The sequence below is a fragment of the Mixophyes fleayi genome, chromosome 3 (assembly GCF_038048845.1).
Source record: "Mixophyes fleayi isolate aMixFle1 chromosome 3, aMixFle1.hap1, whole genome shotgun sequence".
Lineage (NCBI taxonomy): Eukaryota > Metazoa > Chordata > Amphibia > Anura > Limnodynastidae > Mixophyes > Mixophyes fleayi.
This window is the reverse complement of record NC_134404.1, coordinates 224,095,167-224,119,202: the sequence shown is the minus strand read 5'-3', so window position 1 is coordinate 224,119,202 and position 24,036 is coordinate 224,095,167. Positions and strand designations below refer to the sequence as shown.

Here is a 24,036-nt window from a genome sequence, read left to right as displayed (position 1 = left end):
CGAATTAGATGGAGTCCCACCTAGATAAACAATCAGATGGTGATAATTCTGATTATTAAATTAAATATATGTAAACATACATGGCAAACAAAAAATTAGAACACAATGGCAAGGAGTATGGCACAATCTGATGAATCATTGCTATATTTAGGGCAAAAATTAAAGTTAAACCTTTTGTGTAATAAGAATTCTGAATTGGAAAACAATGCAAAATTGTCACAGGGATGATTTGTTGCTATGATTTTAATTGTTTATATGGCCTGTGGGACTAATTGCATGTTGAACGTCTATAATAACACAGATATAATAATAACATATAACAAAGTGTATAAGATGATTTAAGGTTCAAAAAGTTTTAAAATTACTAATTTGAATCTAGCAAGGAATCTATGGTTCAATATAGTGTGATAATCAGTAGTTTCAAATAGACATAGCAGCATAATATATATAAATATAATGCTAGAAAGTGGTAGAAGTGGGATGGTATTTGGTGTATACCATGGTTTGCCATACTGCCACTTCTCCTTCTGCTTTGATTGTAATTCCTTACACTTACACTTTCCATATTGCCACTTCCACCGCTAATTCTAGAACAAACTTCAGCAGTTATATGTAGCTGTTGATGACATGATATGTTATCTACTGTAGCTAAGGGTGTCAACCAGTATTGATGATCGGACACACTGACCTTTAAGACTGAATATAACAATTAGTTCAATAATTGCCAATCATCAAATCAATCAGATTAAATAATAACAATAACACATCATATGGCTATTATTCTTATTTTAAGTTTCAATTAACTATTATTCATTGCTCCAGTAACACATTTGTTAACAGATTACTCCTATATTCCTATGACACATGACTATTGGTATAATCAGTGCTTTTTTTGTAAGAAAAAGGTGCTGGAACTCACATCACGTAGTCAATCACTATACACACACCCACACACATCCGTTGTGTAACGAAACATAACGGTCACCGCCTGCAGTAAGCTCTAAGCGTGCGACCACACGACCATACACAAGCTGAGCAGCGCCACAAGCCAAGCAGTGCACTCACAACCAGCGCAGACAAAGCACGCATGCATCGGACTCCACACACAAGCAGCCCGCATGCACCGTTTTAATGATTTTGCGCCAACCTGCAACGCTTGACAGGGTGATTCAAGTCTACGTGGACCAAACATCAAATGTTCAAAAGTTACTTTTAAAACTTGAAAACTCAGTTGAAAAAAAGGTGCCGGAACTCAGTTCTTTGAGTTCTATGACAAAAAAAGCACTGGGTATAATAGAAACAGAAGACTTAATTTTGGAAGTACACTGGTTGTGCACAGCAGTACTCCATGGATTGCCATTGGTACACCTACATGGTCCTCCCAGTGCAGTTCAAGGTGCACGCCTATTCTCAGGAGCACTTCCAGGTTGTGGAGAGGCAGAAAAATCTCAAGAGGCCCAAAAGTGTAAATGTCATGTCAAAGCTCAGCCTCCTACCACTTTAGGCCTTCCCCTTTTATCAAATAAAACTTTTTCATTTGTCTCCTAAATACTGGTTGATGTAGCTTACTAGGAACACCAGTGATACACCCTCACTCCCATCAGCCAGTGCAAACTACTACTCCTCCACAAACACTGCTGTTTTGGTCTGCAACCCCTGGAAATTTAATGCACCTGAGAAAATTGAGGTGCACACTGCTATCATAAATTATATTGCACTGCAACTCGGTTGTTTTACATGTCGTAAATGACATCCATTGCGTCAATAGCCAGCGAAAACAGATGATAGGGCTTTTCTCCTATTGATAGATAAAGAACCCAGTATGGAAAAATGGTGACATTCCCAGTGTTGTATCCTTTTTTTCTGTGCAGTACTTTCCAAAAAGTATCAATATATCCATCTAACTATATTGTTACTTATGTTGGTTTTCATTATTTACTATGTATATTTAAAAGTACTGCAATTACTCTGAACATTTAAGCTCTAAAAACATCTAAAGTATATACAGTACTGCTGCATAATAAATAATGACAATTCTTCAGTTAAACTTAAAAGGTTATCTAGGTATTACTGTATTTGCAATAATTCTCACCATTACTACTCACTGTTACCCTCTTTATAATGCCCTCTTTATAAAACCGGATGTTTTTACTACACAAAAGTACGTTAAATTTATTAATTCCATTACATCTCGCCCTCTTTATAATACCACCGTCACCATAATGACAGTGATCTAAGCTGAATAGAGAGCATTATGCTGCTAACTTAAGGTAATCTTTTTTCCATTAAGCTGATGAAGTGATTAAATCATATAGCATAGAGCAGTGTATCTTATTGGCAGGAAAAGGTGTGGGTGTGTGTAACTTGCTATTACATGCCCTCAAATGATCTTTCACTTGAAGAAAACTCTTTAAAGTGTTTATGGTTTAGTGTAAGTTATAAAATAAAAAAAAATAGAAAAGATATAAATTTAAGGAATTTAGTTACTTACTGCTCTATTGTCCTTTACTATAGTAATATGTTCCTTTATTCAGGTTTTTAAATGTATGTGGAAACCAAAATAAGCTGAAAACGGTCCTCTTGTAATATATTTAGACCTTACTTGCCACTCCGGGAGACTCACGAAATCCAGGTAGGTCTCCCGGACTCCAGGGAGCGCAGGTCATTCTGCCGCATCTGCCCACTTCCTCCCACTTCCTTGTGAAGTGGGCATATTTGAAGCTTCCTGAAAGCGCATTATTTTGGCCAGCCCCCCACGGCAAAATGACGCGTTTGAGTCATTGCTTCTGTGGTGGGCGGGGCCAAAATGACATGCCCATCTCCCACTCGTATCTCCCGCAATCCAACTTTAAAAAGTTGGTAAGTATGATTTAAACCAACTTGAAGGAACAATGATGGTTAGTTCACTATTTATAAAGGTTCTCCTTAAAGGTCTGTTACATATCTTGCTTTTGCCACTTGGGAATCTGTAACTGAAAATGATTATTTTCCTATAATTCCAACCCCCAATTTAGATTAACAGATGTCAAAGAGACATACATGAATTATAGAGGTAAATTTATCAAGCTGCAGGTTTGAAAAAGTGGAGATGTTGCCGATAGCAACCAATCAGATTCTAGCTGTCATTATGCAGAATGTATTAAATAAATACAGAATAGAATAGAATCTGATTGGTTGCTATCGGCAACATATCCACTTTTTCAAACCCACAGCTTGATAAATTTACCCCATAAAGCTTTCAATTTTGGGCATGAGCACAAGATAATACATTTTTAACAATCTCTCTGGCATGAATCCCTCCTACAAACCACAGGAGAGTCAGTGTGTGACTTAGTTACCTGCAGTAGACTTAGACCGGCCGATGTGCAATCACAGGGTACTGTCATGATGATGTTGCTGTGATGAGTGTAGTGCTACAGATTTATTGGGCAACAACTATTTACATTTTTATTTTATTTTTTTTTATTTATTTTTTTTAAAGTAATAAAGTGCTTTAATCAGGTAAGGAAGAATGAAAATAGAGACCACTTCAAGTAACTCAGCCAACTGTGAGCAATTGCTGTGGAGTCCAGCACTGTCAGCACTGTTAATGAGATCCCTTGTTACGGATTATCTTACAAGTATAAAGTGTTGCAAATGTTAAAACATTTAAACACAATGATTTTAGCCACACTGGATATTTTGTACTATATCTTCACATGATCATCTGTCTCCTTGTTTTCGTAACTTTATCCTTTTAATATAATTTCTATGTTGGCAATAAGAGGAGGTGCTACCCCTAAACACACTTTACAACTGATCCACAAGAAGTGAGAAAACAGAAAAAAAAAAAAAAAATTAATTAGGGGTGAACTTAAGACCAAAAGAATTTTTGTGCATATTATTAATTTAAACCTTAACATTTATTCATATGCAATATAATTATATAATATACAATATATTTTTACTATAAACATAATTTCTTGAAAACAATCTCAAATATTTATGAAAGTGGGACTATTTGGTACACTGCCATGTTTTAATGCACATTATACCCATACTATTAACACAATCTATATTTTAATTCACTGTTTTTAAATAAAATGCAAGACAATCAAGTTATAAATCTTTAAACAACAAACAAAATGTGACCATTATAAATGAAATGACTGAGCCCAGTGTTAGCAAGTATCGTATATAAATGGGATGTTACATGCTCTTCTGTAAATTATATAGATATTAGAAGTCACTGATCAGTTACACATTATGTTATGCTGATGTTCTCTGTGTCCATATAAAAACTCAAAACTTTGAAACAAGTGCTTTTATACAGGTCACATATCTCAGAGATGACTGCTGATATCCATGACAATTTACTGTAAGGAGTGCATTAGATTTTACTATAATATAAATATAATGTTGCCAGAATTGAGATGCAAAAAGTTTATATATGTCTCACTAACCACTCAAATACACAATGGCATTTGAGTTAAATCTCAAACGTGCATTACAAATACTAATAATTTTGATTATCTGCGAAGGGAGTGAGAAACATGGGACACAATGTGACTTTTGCTGTTTACCTACCGTTTTGTATTTCCTATGTACGGGAATGATTCACTGTGACTATGCATAATAAAAGGCAGGTGTCTTTTTCCACATTACACTTTCATCTAATTGGCTTCCACTCCTTTGTTTACCTCAGTGCACGCCACATATCCCTAGTGATATTACCAGCACTAGACAAATCTACCTTGCTCCAAGACCAATTACAAACTATGCTATCAACATTATTATTATGTCATATAAAATGCATAATAATCCTGGAACATACTTTAAATATTTCATGGACGACCTTGAAAAATGTATTGCCATTGTAGAGGAGTGCTGTGAGGGACCCTGTTCCCCTGAATGCTCCCTGCCTATTGCCTGCTTCTCACATAATACCTGTCAGTGTATGGATGTTTGCTTTCACAGAGGACAAGATTTGGTAGAAGATTCATGGGGGGGGGGGGGGGGGGTCCATAATTATCATCACCACTACAAATCTCCCAGGTGTCTGCACATTATGCATTGCTGATGGGAAATGGTTGTGTAACTTTTACACAATTGCGCCTCAATTGCAACCCCTGCATTAAGCAGGGTGGTCACTGTTCACATGGTTTGTCTTAAAACTGGTAGCTTAACGCTGACCACTAAAGATACCAATAAATTCCAAGTCAAGTTTGATGGTCAAAAAACACCTCAGAAAATGAGGGACAGTAATCATATTGAAATCAAGGGTTACCCCACATGTGAGGGTCATGTATTAAATAAACAAGTAACATAACCTAAGCATGGTTAGTGTCATTAACTGGACTGCCATTATTGCCTGTAATTATGGCTGCAAGAAGAGACTTCAGTAGCTTTCAAAAAATGCGATTGTTGGGGTACATTTAGCAGGAGATTTACAGTACGGTACAGTGTAACTTGCTAATGTTTCATGACGCATCTAAGGTGTTGTCAGCGTGGAACAACATCATCAGCAAAGTTCAAAAGAGAGCAGAAGTCACATGCTCAAGGATTGTGATATTCATGTGTTAATACAAAGTGCAAGGTAACAGAAGCAAGTAACTGCACATCAATTGCCGGCAAGTTTCAACTATGGCACGAGCAGCTAGGTTTCATAGACAAGTTGCAGTGTATGAACCATTAATCACATGTGGTCACGTTTTGTAAGATCATTGGTTCATAGAGCACAGGGAATGGAATACTAAGAAATGGAGGGAGTAGATACGGTCAGATGAATTATCCTTCACCATGTTATTTACAAACAGAAAAGGACGCACGTGATGTCAAGCTGAAGAACAATGCAGTCCTTAGTGCCTGTTTCTGTTAGGGCTAATGACCACCAAGATAAGCTTTTAGAATGAGGTCTTCACCTTTAGCAGCCGCCTTTCCCATAGAGCTTTATGTGCTCACAGGTACTTGGATGCCTTCAGGTCTTAAGCTCAATGTAGTAAAAGCTCATCTATGATGGACATAGCGCAGATTGAACCAGAGGAGGTAGCCCAGACTGGAATGGGTGGTCAGTAGCAGGCCGGGATCAGGGCTCCGTAGCATGCAGGGGAATTCGGTATTCAAGCAGAGGTCAGAGCCACAAGCGAAACAGCGGAATCCAGAATTCAGGCAAAGGTCAGGGCAACAAGCAAGGTCCAAAGTACAGGCAAGGGTCACAACAGGAGGTCAATCAAAATCTGGAGACAAAACAGCAGTTAGCAACAACACAGACTGTGAACGCTATAACCAGCAGGAAGGCCTCCCTGCCTTAAATACAGAAAGCAGCCAATCAGAGCCATGCCTGAAAAGTACCCCAAGGGGCTGCCTAATTAAATATATTGATTAATTAGCCCGCAGGCTATCATTTTACTACATGCTCGCGTCTAGCTACCCAGTGTTGCCAGGATGCAATGCTGTTTAGAAGGCCTCCCAACCATTGCCATGGTGTAGGTCGGGACGGAGGACATAGGAAGTGATGCCCCAGCTGTTGCTATGTCAACCGGGATGCAGCTGAGAGAAGCAAGACGCTAACTACAGTTTCTAAGAGTGATTAGCTCTGGTGGTTCCATAATGTTGTGGGGTGAATTACCTGGCATAGTTTGGGTCCTCTTAGAAGGCAAGTTCAATGCTAATCACTATTTAATTATACTGAATGATCATCGCTGATCCATGATGCAGCATTTCTTTCCTGACTATAACATTACTGCCATTCACAAAGCACATGTAATTGCCCAATGGCTTAATGAACAGGACACTGATGTTATCCATATTTCATATTTTCATGTGATATTCTGGAGCAACACTTGACACAGCTTTATTTATCCACCTGATGCTTTCCATCAACCATGAGTCAATTGACTGGATTTCTTATGGAAGAACCGTGCTGTATACCTCATGCACGATTCCAGATATTAGTAGATTTAATGTCATGGCACATAAAGGTTGTACTATCCTCATATGGTGGCCCAGCGTACTAGTGATTTTATGTAGGCGTTTCCAATTTTTTACATAAAATATGTATCCTGCATAAAATTCCTGATTTGCGAGCCCTTGTGACTGGCCATACTGATGGATCCCCCAGGCTATGCAGGTCAGATTATTATGTTCGTCATTGGGTTCCATTTGCAATACCCTCAAAGTCCCACTAAATGTTAAACTTGACCTACTATGAAAATGCATCAATATATTAGCAGAACCTACAATATTTTACATTGCATGTTATCACCTTAACTAACCAAAAATGTAAAGGTGCCCATCCATGGAATGATCCTGTTGCTTGTTTTCCGCTTTCAGACAATATTAATTTGGTTGTTTTTTCCCAAACTACTGCAAGTGCACTGTTTTATCTTTCTGGTTTCCTTCCGTATTTTTCACAAATGTCTTTTTATGGTTGTGACATGAGTAACAAATAATTGTCAATGAACATGTTAATGGGATATTATTTCTGATTACTTCTTATTAGCAAATATGTACCAAATAACTATTGGATTAGCATACGAGTGTCAAAATATATCTTCTGAACATATGACATACCTGACAAATAACTATTAATTAGCACAGTGGCGAAACTCCCGTTGGTGCAGCAGGTGCTATGCAGCGGGGCCCATGAAGATAATGGGGCCTGCTGCATGGCAGATGCAGAGGGTCGGGCCCCTGTTACCTCTTCCCCACCTCCCTGCACTGGTGCCCACGGCTCACTAGTTCCCCCTCTGAATGAATATACAATAGGAGCGTCAATTTAATACCAATGAGGAACTGAGTGGCAAATAACTACTGATTAGAATGAGCAAATAGCTGTTCATGGGCATTTGAATAGCAGATTACTACTGAATGACATATGATGGTTCATGTTTTGGTGCGTTAACACTTTTGTTTATTTATTACTATTATTTATCAAAGAGGTCGAGTGAACAGGAGTAGTAATCACAAGCACCGAAATGGCAGCAGGTGGCCCTTTTATCATATCTGCACTGGGAGCCCTCTACTGTTTTGATCGGCCATTGGATTGTTATCAAATGTTCCCGTTAAAGAGAATGGGGATTAGCTGTGACATACTGTCATGGCCGGATTAAGGGGGGGGGCACAGGGGGCACGTGCCCCGGGCCCCCCTCTCTCCAAGGGCCCCCCGCCACCCGCATACCCTCACATGCTGATAGCAGCTGCGGTGCTGCTGACAGAGAGTGGATGCATGCATCAGTGGGGATCCCGCCGGCCGCTGCATCTGACAGCTGTCAGTTGTTGTCTGACAGCTGTCAGTTGCTATCTGACAGCTGTCAGATGCGGCGGCCGGCGGGATCCCCACTGATGCATGCATCCACTCTCTGTCAGCAGCACCGCGGCTGCTGGACCATCTAAAATGGCCGAAATGGAGCTGCTGCACATGTGCAGCAGCTCCCCCTTCACATGAAGGAGAGAAGGTGAGTCCCCATAGAACAAAAGGAGAATCATATATAAATAAATATGCCATTCACTATGAAGGGTCTTCTTAAATAAGTATATACATATGATTATTTATTTTATGTATATACATATTTATATTATTGAACCATAACTGATAAAATAAATATTTATATGTATATACATATTTAAGAAGACCCTTCATAGCTTGATTATTACTTGACTGTTTGATTAAATATGTAGCCACCTGCAGTAGTAAGAGTGTGTGTATATATGTATATGTATATATATATATATATATATATATATATATATATATATATATATATATATATATATATATTTTCAGGCTACATTTGACATATTTAATCAAGCAATAGAGTATTAATCCTGCTATGAAGGGTCTTCTTCAATATGTATATACATATGATTATTTATTTTATCAGTTATGTTTCAATAAATATACATTGAACATTAATATTAGACTGGTAGCGCCAATGCCCGATTTTATATATATATATATATATATATATATATATATATATATATATATATACATACATAAATTTGTTTATATAAATAAATAAATAATCTAGATAAATAACCTAATTATCAATGGTATTTTTAAAGTGCGGTATCAATGCTAGTTTTAGCGTGCAGTATCAGTGCTAGTTTTAGCTTGCGGTATTATTGGTTGTTTTAGTGTATGTTATCAATGCTATTTTTAATGTGCGGTTTCAATGTTAGTTTTAATGTGTTGTGTCAATACCCATTTTAATGTGGGCCTTTGATGATTGTTTTAATGTACAGTATTTTAGTTTGTGGAAGCAATAATTTGTCTTATGCAGACAACCTAGGCGAGCCCTCTGGGAGAGCTGTAAGTGTCATACTGTGGGCTGTAGGTGATGTAATGCAGGATGTGTCAATGCCTATAGCCTTATATCCAATGGCGTTATTTTACATGCGTTTTATACAGAGGTGCTTGTACAATTTACAAGTACCTGTACTAATATTAATATATATATCATGCTCGACATTCAGTGAGCAGCGGCAAGGAGAGAGGATGTTGGGTCCCAGGCACCGCCAAATTGGTAAGAAGAAAGAAGAAAAGACAGAAGAAATAAAAGAAAGAAGGTGAAGTATGGTAAGTAAAGAAACGGAGGGGAATGGTGATAGGAAACAATGGAGGGGCAAAAGAATGAAGGAGGGGGCAGAGTGAGGATGCAGATGGGCACAGAGTGTGTGGAGATGATGCAGGGGCACACAGTGTGTGGATGCAGAGGGGCACAGAGTGTGTTGATGATGATGCAGGGGCACAGAGTGTGTGGATGACTCTAAGGGTGCCGCAAACTGCAAAAGTTTGGGAACCACTGCCTTAATTTTTGATCTTAGGGGCCCCCTTGTCTTAAGTGCCCCGGGCCCCCTAAAGCCTTAATCCAGCTCTGCATACTGTGATATATGTACCATAGTGCAAGACAAGAATTGCAATGAAGTCTACTACATACTGTTCAAATTTGGATAATACAGTTTATGCAAGTAAACGAATAGTAGTAATATTAATGTAGCAGACTTTTTAAAAAGTGATGATTCACATATTAAAGAAAACTATAAGCTGATAAATGTTACATTATTTGTGATTATACTAAAAGCGATACGATACTATACTAAACTCAGAGCTGAATAGTACTCTTAGGGCTGATCTCATAAAATCTAAAAACAAACCTTTACATCCAATATCTACAGTATGAGTTTTATATGGATAAGTTTGTGAAGGTTCTGTTGGGAAAACATTGGAAGATGTCCAAAGACATTTTGGGAAGATCCAACAAATGTTTACTTTTTCAGTTCCCATAAAGGTTATAACATGTCAAATATCAACGCACATGACCATATCAATATTTCTACTTGTGTTTCAACAAGTTTTATTCCTGGCACCCCTCATCTATTTCCTTTCCTTCCCCACCCATCCATGAATAGATACAGGAGGATCTTCCTGTGCAGAGTTATACGATAAGAGCTCTATTGTCATGTGAATAATGGTTGAACAGTGTCTCTTAGAGGTGATCTCACATGCTAGAAAATGACCTGGTAATAGACCTTGTTCACTTGGCAATGTACTTGTGTGGGAAACGTAACTTCACAAAATCCTTAGTGACAGTACTGGAATAAGAGAGTTAGGATGCCAGAGATTACACAGCTGGTAATAAGCAACAATCTTCTTTCATAAAATTACAATCCTCATTCTTTCAAGAAATAGTTATAGAAACCGATTAGTTTGTAAATGTCGAAGAACTGTCTTTTTTTTTTTTGTTAGGAATATCTAATGACACTGAAAAGTGTACAACCAATATTTATATTATGGTAATTTTAATAATAAGGAATTAAAAAACTCCCAAACCCAGCATGAATGGTAAGTAACAACTAATGAAACATTGTACTTGTACAAAGGTTTAATGTCCCCTATTGGTTAGATTTATTTGCTAAGGTAACTAATAGCGAAGGTTGCATGTCCTTGGTTATTCATTTGGTTGTATGTTTGGGCAAAGACATCTAGTCTAGACATTGAATCAACCATAGAATTGTCAGTAAGGTAACTCATGGTAAAGTATCTAAGCTGGGAAGAGCAGTCTAAGCAGACATGTTCTACATGTGTTATCAAGTACAACTTTGATATAGCTAGTATTTCTACATTGTTCTAATACAGGAGTGATTTTTCTTTCAGGGGCCTCACAATTAGCCCTGGCTCACATCACAACATCAGAATCACCAGGATGAGGACAAAGATGGGAAATTACTCACTTAGAAGGGCTGATTGTGACTCTCTTGACATGTGGCATTCGCCAACCTGTTGCCCATCACAGATGGAATATGACAATTTTCTTCAAAAAGCTCTCTCTCCTTATGATATGTACTAGCGATATCACCTTAGCGGAATAAATACATTTGAACATGTTCAGAATTATCATGTATAAAACGTAAAAGGAACTTTTTTTTTTTTTTCCTCTGTAAGGAGAATATTGCTTAGAGTTAAGTAAGGGATTAAACCGTTTTCCACGCTGTTCCATAACATATTTGACACATATATAGCTATATATATATATATATATATATATATATATATATATATATATAAATATATTAGAGAACGGACCCTTAAAAATATTTTTTTAAGACACCTGTTGCTATGAAAGGCAATTTTGGAATCTAATGAACTAGGATATCAACATGAAAATCTAAGAGTCAGATCTATTTTCTTTCTCAGCTACGTGAGGGACCGTACCTAGAAACCTTGCAATAACTTGTGGAAGATGACATTGCGTGATTCCAGGCAAAGAATAAGATAAAGCTATCATCTTCTGAACAACAAGCTCTTAAGGGGTTTCAAACTAATGCAAAATAGTGATAAAACCAGCCAAGAAGAGAGATGGTTTAGTCAAGTTAAATAAATGCCTACTAGAAGGAACACATTATTATTATTATTATCATTTATTTGGTAGGCGCCACAAGGTATCCGCAGCGCCGCACACAGTACTAACAGTAGACTATACATGGTGAAACCATACAGAACAATGAACAAAAAGTACCAATACTTCAGAAGCTCCGGCCAGTCATATGCAGTAAAGACGGAGCGGAAGAACAGGTATGGAGACAGGAGGGGAGGGGCCCCTGCTCATACGAGCTTACATCCTAAGGGAGGGTAAACAGACCAGGCACAAGAGGAGCCAGTTGAGGTAAGAGGAGAGAAGGGAGAATGAGCAAAGGGAGGAGATGGGGGTTAAGTAGATGGTTGGTAGGCTTTGAGGAAGAGGTGAGTTTTGAGTGCACGTTTGAAGGAGCACAGAGTAGGAGAGAGATGGATGGAACGAGGGAGGTCGTTCCAGAGAAGGGGGGCTGCACGGGAAAAATCTTGGATTCTGGAGTGGGAAGAGGTGATAAGAGTGGAGGAGAGGCGGCAGTCGTTGGCCGAGCGCAGGGAGCGGGCAGGAGTGTGAATGGAGAGGAGGTTAGAGATATAAGGGGCAGTAGAGTTGGAGAGAGCCTTGTAAGTGGTGGTGAGGAGTTTGAAAAGAATTCTGTAGGGGAAGGGGAGCCAGTGTAAGGCAAGGCAGAGAGGGGAGGCAGAGGAGGAGCGGCGTGAGAGGAAGATGAGTCTTGTGGCCGCATTGAGTATAGAGCGGAGGGGGGAGAGACGGGAGTGGGGGAGGCCAGTGAGGAGGAGGCTACAATAATCGAGGCGGGAGATGATGAGTGCATGGATGATAGTTTTGGCGGCATCCTGAGAGAGAAAAGGACGGATGCGGGAGATGTTGCGTAGTTGTAAGCGACAGGCTTGGGCAAGGGAATGAGTGTGGGGGACAAAAGAGAGAGAGAGAGGAGTCGAGGGTGACACCCAGCGAAGTTGGGTGACAGAGGAGATGGTGGTGTTGCTGATGACAATAGAGAGGTCATCGTGGGATGGGTGTCTGGGTGGAGGAAAGACAATGAGTTCAGTTTTAGAGATATTGATTTTGAGAAAGCGCTCAGACATCCAGGAGGAGATGGCGGAGAGGCAGTTGGATAACCGAGCAAGGAGGGTGGAGGAAAGATCAGGAGAGGAGATATAGAGTTGAATGTCGTCAGCATAAAGGTGATACTGAAGACCGAAGGAGGAGATGAGAGCACCAAGGGAGGAAGTGTAGAGCGAAAAGAGTAGAGGGCCAAGAACAGAGCCCTGCAGGACTCCTACGGGGAGAGGGTAGGGGGAAGAGGAAGAACCAGACGTGGATATAGAGAAGGAGCGATTAGCGAGGTATGAGGCGAACCAGGCATGGACAGAACCAGAGAGGCGAGAGAGAGAGAAGAGTTTGCAGCAGGAGGGGGTGGTCCATGGTGTCAAAGGCTGCAGAGAGGTCAAGGAGGATGAGAACGGAGAAGTGACCCTTGGATTTGGCTGATAGGAGATCATTAGTAACCAGTGTGTTATTTTCCCTTTACACTGTTATATTGTTGTTTAGTGACAAAAACTGTGCAGCTCAGATTGTATATATTTTGATTGACCCTGACATTGTCTGTAATGCAAGTTTCCCGTGAGTGAGAAATAATCTAATATATAAATGCTAAGTGGCGTCTGTGTGTGGAAAAAAAAAACCATGTTGCAGCGCCACCTGCTGGGCAGAGTTATACACTGACCTACTAAATTCTTAGTGTGTGTGGGGAAAAAATTCAAAAAGGGCTGAAATTTGGTAGGGCTCAAACTCATTTTCGTGAGGTAATTTTACCTCATGAACACACATGTGTAGAGGCGTGCGTTAGTGTGTGTGTGTGTGTGTGTGTGTGTGTAAAAAACTATTTTCTCAGAAAGGGCTCATCCAATTGACCTGAAATTTGGTATACTGACATTATTTGACAATAAAATTAGAATAGTCAAGTCAGTTAACTTCCATCACCCCCCCTTCCCCCCGTGGGAGGGGTAGTAAAGGCTAAATTTACAAGTTGAGGGGTCAAACTCATTTTCGTGAGGTAATTTTACCTTATGAACACACATTAAAAAGGGCGCTTGCGTCGGGAAGTAACGATCTTCCCCTGAGGAGGCCTGGGCTAGGCCCAAATGCATGACAAGAACCTTTTTAAGACCTTAAGTATCTTGATTTGACTAGAATGCATGAGTATCATGCACGGGTTAACTTGTAATATAATAAGATATCAAAGTGAAACAGAGAAGGAATTTTACAAACCTAATGATTTACCTGCAGATTGAACATAACACCATGTGGAATAATCATATTTATATTTAAACACATCCAAGCAGCGTAGAGAAATTGTCAGCTCTGTGGGCTTACCCACAATCCTATATTTCCATTGCTGGAATTTAAAAATTTTTTCCCACTGCTTTATTTTTCGAAACTGTACTATTAAAATGACTGTTAGAACCGGACTGGTTACTATCTGTAACACGTGTGCAAAATCACCTGTACAGCAATTTTAGAAATATTCCCATTTTAGAGGCTACAAAAGCTGTTCTGACAATTTGGCCATTGTTTTGTTATTATTAATACTGTTTTCACAATGAATGAAATAGACAATATATATACCAAAGCATTCTGAACTGTTTATTCCTGAAATGCAATCAAATTGGCAAATAAAAATACATTAATGTTTTATTGTGACAGTTTTCACTTCAGTAAAGAACTCATATGAATCCTTTGCCCCCTCTCTACCAAGACCTGATGCTTTCATACCACCAAAAGGTAAATTAAGGTCTCTCACAAGCCAGCAGTTGGTCCACACAAGACCTACTTGCAATTTCTTAGCGACACGATGGGTGCGTCCCACTTCTCTTGTCCATATAGTCGCTGCCAGGCCGTATTTGACTCCATTGGCTTTTCCAATAACTTCTTCTTCTGTATCAAACGGGACCACACATGCCACTGGCCCAAAGATCTCTTCTTGCATACAACAGGATTCTTCTTTTAATTTGGTGATAACTGTGGGCAGCATGAAATAGCCACCCTGGTTTTCTGGTGGGATGTTTAAGGTATCCACACCATCGCCACAAACAACAGTGGCACCCTCCTCTAAAGCCTTCTTGACATAGCTCTTCACCTGGTGGATGAATAATTTCAAAATTGATTTATATCCAGCATTAAGACACTTGTCTCCAACAACAAAAGACAGTAGGTTAACATAGAATAGCATGTTGGGCTTAAAATACAAAACAAATGAATAGTAATTTTCTTAGTTGCTGGGTAAGGAAATACATTTTATATCAGGAAATACATCTCCTTGAAGTTGAGAAAAATTATTTCTAGTTAAACCAGTCCGATGACCATAGTAGTTCCAAGTTTTTAGCTCTAAGTCCATGAGGTTTATAATCTGACAATTAGGTTACTGAATAAATTTCAGTTCCTAGCCACATTAATATAAGGTAATCAGAAAACGGTGTGGAAAAATGGCAAATGAGTGCCATCTTCTGGAAGATTAAATAATCCTGGTTGGAGACAGCACCACTGAGTTCACTCTACATTCAGCCAATTGGAAAGCCTGTCACATTAAGTAAAATCACAATGTATTGGCATTATTTTCTGCCTGTTCCAACCCTGTTATCATAGCTATACAAATTAAAAAATTACCTTTGCTAGATGGTTTTCACTAATCAAAGCTCCCATGCTGGCAGTAGGATCAGAAGGGGCACACACCTTCCATTTTCTTGTAGCTTCTACAAACCTCTGCAGAAACTCCTCATAAATTGACCTCTGAACATAAATTCTACTTGTGCAAAGGCAAATCTGCCCCTGTGGAATGACATTCATGATTATGAGAATTAGTTCATTCTTAAATATTGGTTATTTAGTGTGCAATAGCATATTTTCTAACTAAAACTTATTTGGACTCAAATCCATTTATTCATTTTTTCTACAAGTGTCCCTCTTTTAGGACTGACGTCTCCTGAATTTATGATCGCGTCCACCCTGTGTATTATTACGTTTTCCATATATAGTTGTGCATTTTAAGTTGTGCTATATGATTATTTTGGCACGAAAATGTGTCAAAGAGATTGAGACTGCATATTAAGGTGTGTTGAATCTTCAGTATCCTTATTTGTTTACTCTAAAGAACAAAACAGTTTCACCTTTTGAAACATGAATGTATCCAGATTCTGCTCCAGTCACATAGGGTTTTGTTAAAACCAGTACAAGCTTTTTTAAAACACATTTTTGCCTAATTTTTCTCATTAATACAGCTTAATTACTTCACTATATCCCAATGACATGCACAAAATAAAAGTAGTAGATTACCCCAAGTTGTAATACAGTTCACAACTACTTGTCTGTATTTTAAACCATGTAGAATTATGTAAATAGCACCATCTTGTGGTAGAAACTGGAGTTGGAGGTAATTAATTGGGAAAAGTGATATTTCCTCAACAGTTTATTATTTTGTACAAGTTAAATACTGGCTGTTTTTTTCATGTAGCACACAAATACTTGATAGCTTTATTTTTACACTGAAATTTAAAGTTGATCTAGGACTTGCCCTATCCCAACTATAAATCTGTTCCTACATTTTAAATTTACCACACCCCCCCATCTAATGCAACATGGTTTTGCCCAGGTGCAAAGTTACTCCCTTTTTTATGCTTTGCTCTCCTTAATGACTCATGCCCTAAATGTTAGCTTTCTCTACCACTGCTACTGTTTCCCAAGATGTGTGGGTCATTTGTGTATAAGCACTGTGAATGTGTATAATTATATACAGCCTAGTTCAGTGTACTTTATACCATACTTGTATGTTCTCCCCATGTTAGCGTGGGTTTCCTCCAGGAGCTCTGGTTTCCTCGCACACTCCAAAAACATACTAGTAGGTTAATTGGCTGCTATCAAAATTAACCCTAGTCTCTCTGTCTGTGTGTGTATGTTAGGGAACTTAGACTGTAAGCTCCAATGGGGCAGGGACTTATGTGTGTTCTCTGTACAGCACTGCGGAATTAGTGGCTCTACATAAATAGATGATGATGATGATGATACTTGCCGACTTTTTCAAGACGGCGTCTGGGAGCTGCCTGGGGGGAGGTGGGAGTTTTGGGGGTGGGGCTACGCAAATCACGCAATTTTGGCCCCACCACGTGACATGATGACGCGATTGTTTCATTAAGTCACATAATGATGCAATCGCGTCATTGGGCGGGGCCAAATGCTGCAATTCTCATTTTGGATCTAATTCTGTCCACTTCACTAGGAAGTGGGCAGATGCAGGAGGCGGCCATACTCTCCCGGGAGTCCGAGAGACCTACCCGGAATCCGGGAGTCTCCCGGACAGTCTGGGAGAGTTGGCAAGTATGCTTTATACACAGCAGTAAGCCAGTTTTGCCATTCTCAGCAATCAGTGTTTTGATCAAAGAAGTGTCTTAAAGAAAAGTAAATAATGTTTATTTAACACTTTAAGCACATGAATACTATTAGGATAAACAGTGAAACTTAAATATTATGGTAATAGTAATTTAAAAAGGGTTTATAAGTATTAAAGGATTAAATAGGTAGGCAGTACTAATCATGCAGATTATTGTTAAAAATTCTTTATACATATTATGCAACTGTGCATTCAGAGTATTGTATTACCTGCAAAATGCATAAAATGATATTAAATACTAAGGTGATGCCAAATTGATCTTACAATCTAAGAGGTGAGCAGAGTTATATTCATTCAAAGTGGAAAGAGCAGCCAAATATAAACATGGAGCAGCAGCTTCCATCAATCAAAATTATGTGTATTGTAAGTGAATGTCAAGTTGTGCAAACTCAGCTGCAATAAGGCAGAAATGACTGATCCTTCTAAGGACATAATGTTTAAAAATTAAGTCAGAAGACCCAGGCTTCATTTTTAACTTAGGTGTTTATTTACATGTATCACCTCTGTCCTTTGATAGCGAACACCATCTCAGTATGGCGTTAGCCAATGGTGCCAACATGAAAAAATGCTTCAAGTAACAATAAAGCATATTTTCCTGTTTTTTGGGTTATTTTTTTAATAGTTATTTATTTTTGTCATTTTTCCCTGTGAAATTTGTTGATACTTTGTCCGCAGCTATTGAAAATATTTTTTCTGCTTCATCCTAAATTATTTACTTTACATATGACTTTAGTAACTTGATGACTGATTTATTGTGAGTATAACTTAAGAGCTAAAGATGGAAGAAGCCTCAGGAGAAGTTGGAAGAAGCCTCAGAAGAAGATGGAAGAAGCCTCAGAAGAAAATGGAACAGAGGTGAGCAGGTCCTGTATCTATGTACTAGGTAATATTACCAGGGGATTGCATATAATGAGGGAAACTAAGATAACAGTCTTAGATATTCAGTTTAGGAAAGCAGCAAAAATGTTCCAAATTTTCTAAACAGTGGAAAATCTTTAGGCTGAACTAGAGAAAGAAAGGCCCTTATTTATCCTCATCCCCAAAAATACATAAACAAAGTACCTTTTTAATATTCTGCACTTCAGGCCAGCAATTTTAACCACACAGGAATACAGAATATGTAACCCAGCCTCTCACTCACCAAACTCTGTTTTAAATTTCAGCATAGACCACTGACAAATGGTGGCTACATGTTGCAAAATAAGCATTGGACAATTGACCAATATCTGTGTCTGTGGTGCAATATCCAATATTAATCTGATCGGAATTGATCAGGTCAATATTAGACATGAGAAGTAGTAAGCCTGTGCTTGGTTAATCCCATATTATACAGGATACTAGCTGCGTGGCAATATCATGCCCTATATGTATACAAAACAAAAAGACAGTTAGTCAGGGCTGATCGTTAACACTTCATGTTTGTGTGTATCTAGCAAAATTAAAACATGAGGTATTGGTTCACCTTTTGATCAAAACAATTAAGCCTGGTAAATGTCGTTGGCAAATTGCTGCAGGTCAACTTTATTGGCTTGTGTGCAGTCATCTTCCAACTGCTCTAACAGGCGCCAGTGATGACCAGTGAGATCTGGCTGTTCTGCCTGCGTGCCGAATGTATGGCTATCATGCACTTTGGCCACTTATACTTCACCGAGTATAACTGGCCACACAAGGTATAACTCTGACACTTTGCCCAAACACCAGGATCAGAGTCCAGTTTGGTCTCTGCTTGTATTATGATCACCTATATGTATAGCACTACATAATATATGTTTGCTTTTTATATATAAAGGATAATAATATCTTCAGATATTTCCATAAGTAACACTTAGCCTGCACAATCTCTACCACTATCAAGGGAGCTGCACCCTCATGCACCAGATGGCATCCGTATATAGCGGTGCCATAGGGGGAATGTAGTCCAGTCCACAATAAAGTACAAAGTCGCGTAGATGGGCCAACAGCTGACCAAGATGTTCTGCACCATCTGCACCAGTAGTAGTTCAAGCCCTGAACGCAAGCAAAAAGGAAAGCAAGGTATTTTATATCAATTTTAAAATATCACATTGTAGTTATAAGTAATCTTTTGGTACTCTCACATTACTGCTATGCTGCCTAGCAGTGAAACGACTTCATATAAGATGCATGTGTTACAGCTGATATTGTTGTACTCAAAACCACTGAATGATTGTAAGAACCTGAAATATGAAATATACACAAACCTGATTGGAAAAACTTGACCTTACAGTGGTGCTGATACATTCATCTAGGTTTGCATCTTCAAATACAATAGCTGGGTTTTTTCCTCCAAGCTCCAATGACAACTTTTTGCAGTACGGAGCACTCTTTTCAATAATGCGCTGAGCCGTCACGGTGCTGCCAGTAAAGGAGATGATTGGCACATCGGGGTGACATACAAGAGCCTCTCCAGCTCTTAGGCCAATTCCAAACACAATGTTGACAACACCTGGTGGGAGACCTTTAAGTAACAAAACAAATATACACATTTTAGGCTTAGATTGTTTTCCAGAAAATAGTTTGTGAAGTATATTTTGCTATGGAACATTGTCCTGTGAAACAAAAATTCATTTAATTGCACATGGCAGTTCAAGGTAATATTTACACTGGAACGGTATTACTGATGGCTATATGTACCCCATAGTGTTATGTAGCTCTTGACCAAGGCCAGACTAGGTAGTAATGGTTCACATGCTTCTTGGCATACCAGTACTGGACACAGACTTCAGCCTTTGAGTCGATATATTAAATGCTGCACTTGAATACCAGGGAGTACACTGGATGGCCTCAAGTCTAAGTGGATCCTAGTAACTTGTTTAACACAAGGAATACATGTGACAAAGTCATATTTTTTTTTCAGAATAAAACTTAAATATGTCTACATGGCTGCAGACATTTTATTGGCTTTAACTTGCTTCACCAAAGCTTTAAAAAGTAATAAAGCGTTTGAGACCAATAAAGTCTCAGATGTTTTAGGTGAAGATATGTGCTTTTTAATTCTCAGAAAATGGAGCTTTTGTGCTGATAATAGAAGACCTCAAGAATGCATTTTGGTTGGTTTCTCCTCACCTTGAAGGATTGCTAGAACTTCAGAAGACCGTGCCCGGGTCTTACATCGGGATTCCCACAAAATGTATCCCCAGTCCTGGACTAGCAATCTAGAAGGGCCTTTGTGCCTGAGTGTATTATGCTGCTATTCTAGGTTGCCAAACATTTGTTGAAATAACTTTTGGGAGGTAGTAGCTACACACTCTTGGACCCCATTGCATTACTGGATTGGCAACAGTGCAGTAAACACAGTCACAAGCCACTTATGTAATGGTGGAGTCCTCTATGACAGTGGTTCCCAAACTTTTGCAGTTCGCTGCACCCTTAGAGCCTCCATAATGTTTTCAAGGCACCCCTCCAAAATAATTATCGAGCAGTCCTGTTTTATAAGCAGTCAAAAAAAAGTAATAAATATTTAGGTCAGGACAGAGATACTTATTTAGTTGTATGCAAAAATAATACACATAAATCCAAGGGAAAAGAATATTTTTATATATATTTTTTTCAATTATATTTCTGTCAAAGAATAATTTTTAGCTAACTCACACTGTGCTCCTCTGCATCCCCACACACTGTGCCCCCTCTGCATCCCCACACACTGTGCCCCCTCTGCATCCCCACACACTGTGCCCCCTCTGCATCCACACACACTGTGCCCCCTCTGCATCCACACACTCTGTGCCCCCTCTGCATCCACACACTCTGTGCTCCCTCTGCATCCACACACTCTGTGCCCCCTGCATCCACACACTCTGTGCCCCTCTGCAGCCACACACTCTGTGCCCCTCTGCATCCACACACTCTGTGCCCCTCTGCATCCCCACACACTGTGCCCCCTCTGCATCCCCACACACTGTGCCCCCTCTGCATCCACACACTCTGTGCTCCCTCTGCATCCACACACTCTGTGCCCCCTGCATCCACACACTCTGTGCCCCTCTGCAGCCACACACTCTGTGCCCCTCTGCAGCCACACACTCTGCGCCCCTCTGCATCCACACACTCTGTGCCCCTCTGCATCCACACACTCTGAGCCCCCTCTGCATCCGCGCTGTGCCCCCTCTGCATCCTTTGTGCCCCCTCTGCATCCGCGCTGTGCCCCCTCGCTCTGCCCCCCCTGCATCCTTTGTGCCCCCTCTGCATTCGCAATGTGCCCCCTCGCTCTGCCCCCTCTGCATCCTTTCTGATCCCTCTGCATCTGTGCTGTGCCTCCTCGCTGTGCCCCCTCTGTATCCCGCCGTGGACAGGAAGAAAAAGAAAAAAGAAAAACTTACCAATCCCGTGCGTGCCCGGGACCCAGAATCCTCTCTCCTTCAATTTCTCACTGAATATGTCGGGCGTGATGACGTCACGCCCAGCATTCAGTGAGAAACGAGGAGGGAAGAGGTTGCTGGGTCCCAGGTGCTGCCGGATTGGCAAGTTTGGTTTTTTTTGTTTTTTTTTGTTTTTCTTCTTCATTCTGGCCACAGCATCCTTTTGACAGCGCCGCGGCACCCCTGGGAGCCGCGGCGCACAGTTTGGGAACCTAGGCTCTATGATGTAAATAGGCTGTATTTTACTTCTATGCCTTTATAAATGTTGGCTGGTGGGTTTTATGTGGAGGTGACCATCGGTGACCCGATAGTGGGAAGGCGAGAAGCAGTGAGAGCGGATACTAAACTGGCAATTGAATTGAAAAGTCAGACCATCACAGACGATTGGGGGTGGCAGATACAGAAGGCGCGCCCAAAGAGATCCTTTTTGAAGCTGAGGCACAGAACCGAAGCAGGAGGAGCAATTTGTGGCTTTGTGTGACAGAGATAGATGCTTGGGCGGCTTCACTTGTTTCTGACCATATACAGAGGTTGATGAGAGGAAAATCACAGCTGCATCTTGATTGAACCCTGCACTTGGGAGCAGCGGTGAACTGCTGACCATTGGGAACAAAGTATTAACCCTATTGCAGGAGACGCTGATATCTGAAACCCTTCAGCATATCAAATCCTCAGTGAGCTGAGTGCACAGAGCGAGCAGGGAACATTGTAAACCTCTATAGATCCTCTTTACATAACGGTTGGTATGAGTAGTGTAAAAAATTCTCATAACTAACTCTATCTGTCTCATAGCAAGACTTCATTGCAATTTTCGTACCCAGCCGTGAAGTAACAGGTTGACAACCCAAATCATGTCAGGAGACCATCTTCTGTTTCACCTGACACACTGATAAAATTTGGCTAAATTACTTGTATTTACTCAGTCCCCACAAACCGTTAGATAAGTGTTTGTTTCCTTTGGGTAACGTGTTTGGTGTTTAATGACGCCATATGATAAATGCCTTTTAATTGTTCAAGTTGACTAATTGTTTGATACAGTTAACATAATTTATCACCAATATTGCGTGTCTAAAAGTGAATGTCTAGCTTATTCTAACGTCTTGCATATTTGTGACCCTGCTGCCACCTGGCGGTGGTAAATGCTTAATACTTTTGAACATCTCAAGTAAAATTGTATAATAGGCTGCTATATACATATGTTGTGACTCCGCTGCCACTTAGTGGTGGAGGATATTCAATACTCCTGAGCATCATAAGTTAAAACTGTATTACGATATACTCAGAAAACTAAAAGGTCACTTGACTATCTATTGATCCATATGTGATAATGCAATTGTATTAGTGACTTACTAACTTGAACAAACAATGTAAATGTAATTTCTCAAGGAGAGAAGCAAATGTAATCTTTTATCTTAAAATTGACAACCTAGGCCCACCACCTTAACGGGGATTTCCCTTTTCTACTTAACTTGTTCATTCCAAGGAAAAATATTTTCACAAACAAAAAACTGGGACAAGTGCACCCAAAGTCTCCCTTTCCACAATGGGAAAGCCGAAATCACAAACTAATAAATCTAATTCCTCTCCCCCCGCCCCCCACCCATTGTCAGATATTGCTCAATCAAATAACTCTGACTCCACTGTTGCTCCATCGCAAAGTGCTTCCCCTTCCATTTTGGCAATGGAATTCTCAGCCATATTTATGCCCCAGATTGATAAACAATTTCAAGCTTTGCGTGATACGGTTCAGAATGTCCTATCTAATATTGCGGCTAACACAAGCCGCATTGTTGAGTTGAAACAATGTACTAGCGATGTAGAAGACAAAAATCAGTCGTTAGAGGTCAAAGTGGATATCCATTCCCAAGCTTTACAGCAGCTAACAGACAAGATCGATGACCTGAAAAACAGGAATCGGAGAAATAATCTCCGGTTCATAGGTATACAAGAAACAATAAAGGGCCCACAACTTACTCATTACCTAAGTGTTTTTATCCCCCTAGCGCTGGAGCTCGAAGAAACAATGGATAAACCCCAAATTGAAAGGGCACATAGAATAGGTCAGGAGAGAGAGGGTGATAGGTCTAGACCCCGTCCAGTCATAGCCAGGTTCCTGGACTAAAGAATCAATACTTGGGGCATACAGGAAACAGGGGTCACTGATTATTGAAGGAACAAAAATTTTAATCTTTCAAGATTTCTCAGTCATAGTGTCACAAAAACGAAAAGAGTTTTCAGCGGTATATAAACACTTAGACAGCAGACATCTGTCTTAAACAATAGACAGCAATAAGCGCTTTGCTCTACTTTTCCCGGCCAGATATAGGGTTGTGGAAAATGGAAAGACCCTGTTCTTGGA

General features: G+C 39.7%; 1 protein-coding gene across 1 annotated transcript in view; it reads right to left on the bottom strand.

The window, feature by feature from the left end:
- Window positions 1-14,476: 14,476 nt before the first annotated feature.
- ALDH8A1 (aldehyde dehydrogenase 8 family member A1) overlaps window positions 14,477-24,036 on the bottom strand; it is a 37,154-nt gene continuing 27,594 nt past the window's right edge. The window contains exons 5-7 of the mRNA XM_075200676.1: window positions 19,521-19,777; window positions 15,525-15,686; window positions 14,477-14,997 (exon numbers count right to left, since the gene is read on the bottom strand). Coding sequence (XP_075056777.1) covers window positions 14,545-14,997; window positions 15,525-15,686; window positions 19,521-19,777 — 872 coding nt within the window. The 3' untranslated portion in view covers window positions 14,477-14,544. The remainder of the gene's footprint in view (window positions 14,998-15,524; window positions 15,687-19,520; window positions 19,778-24,036) is intronic.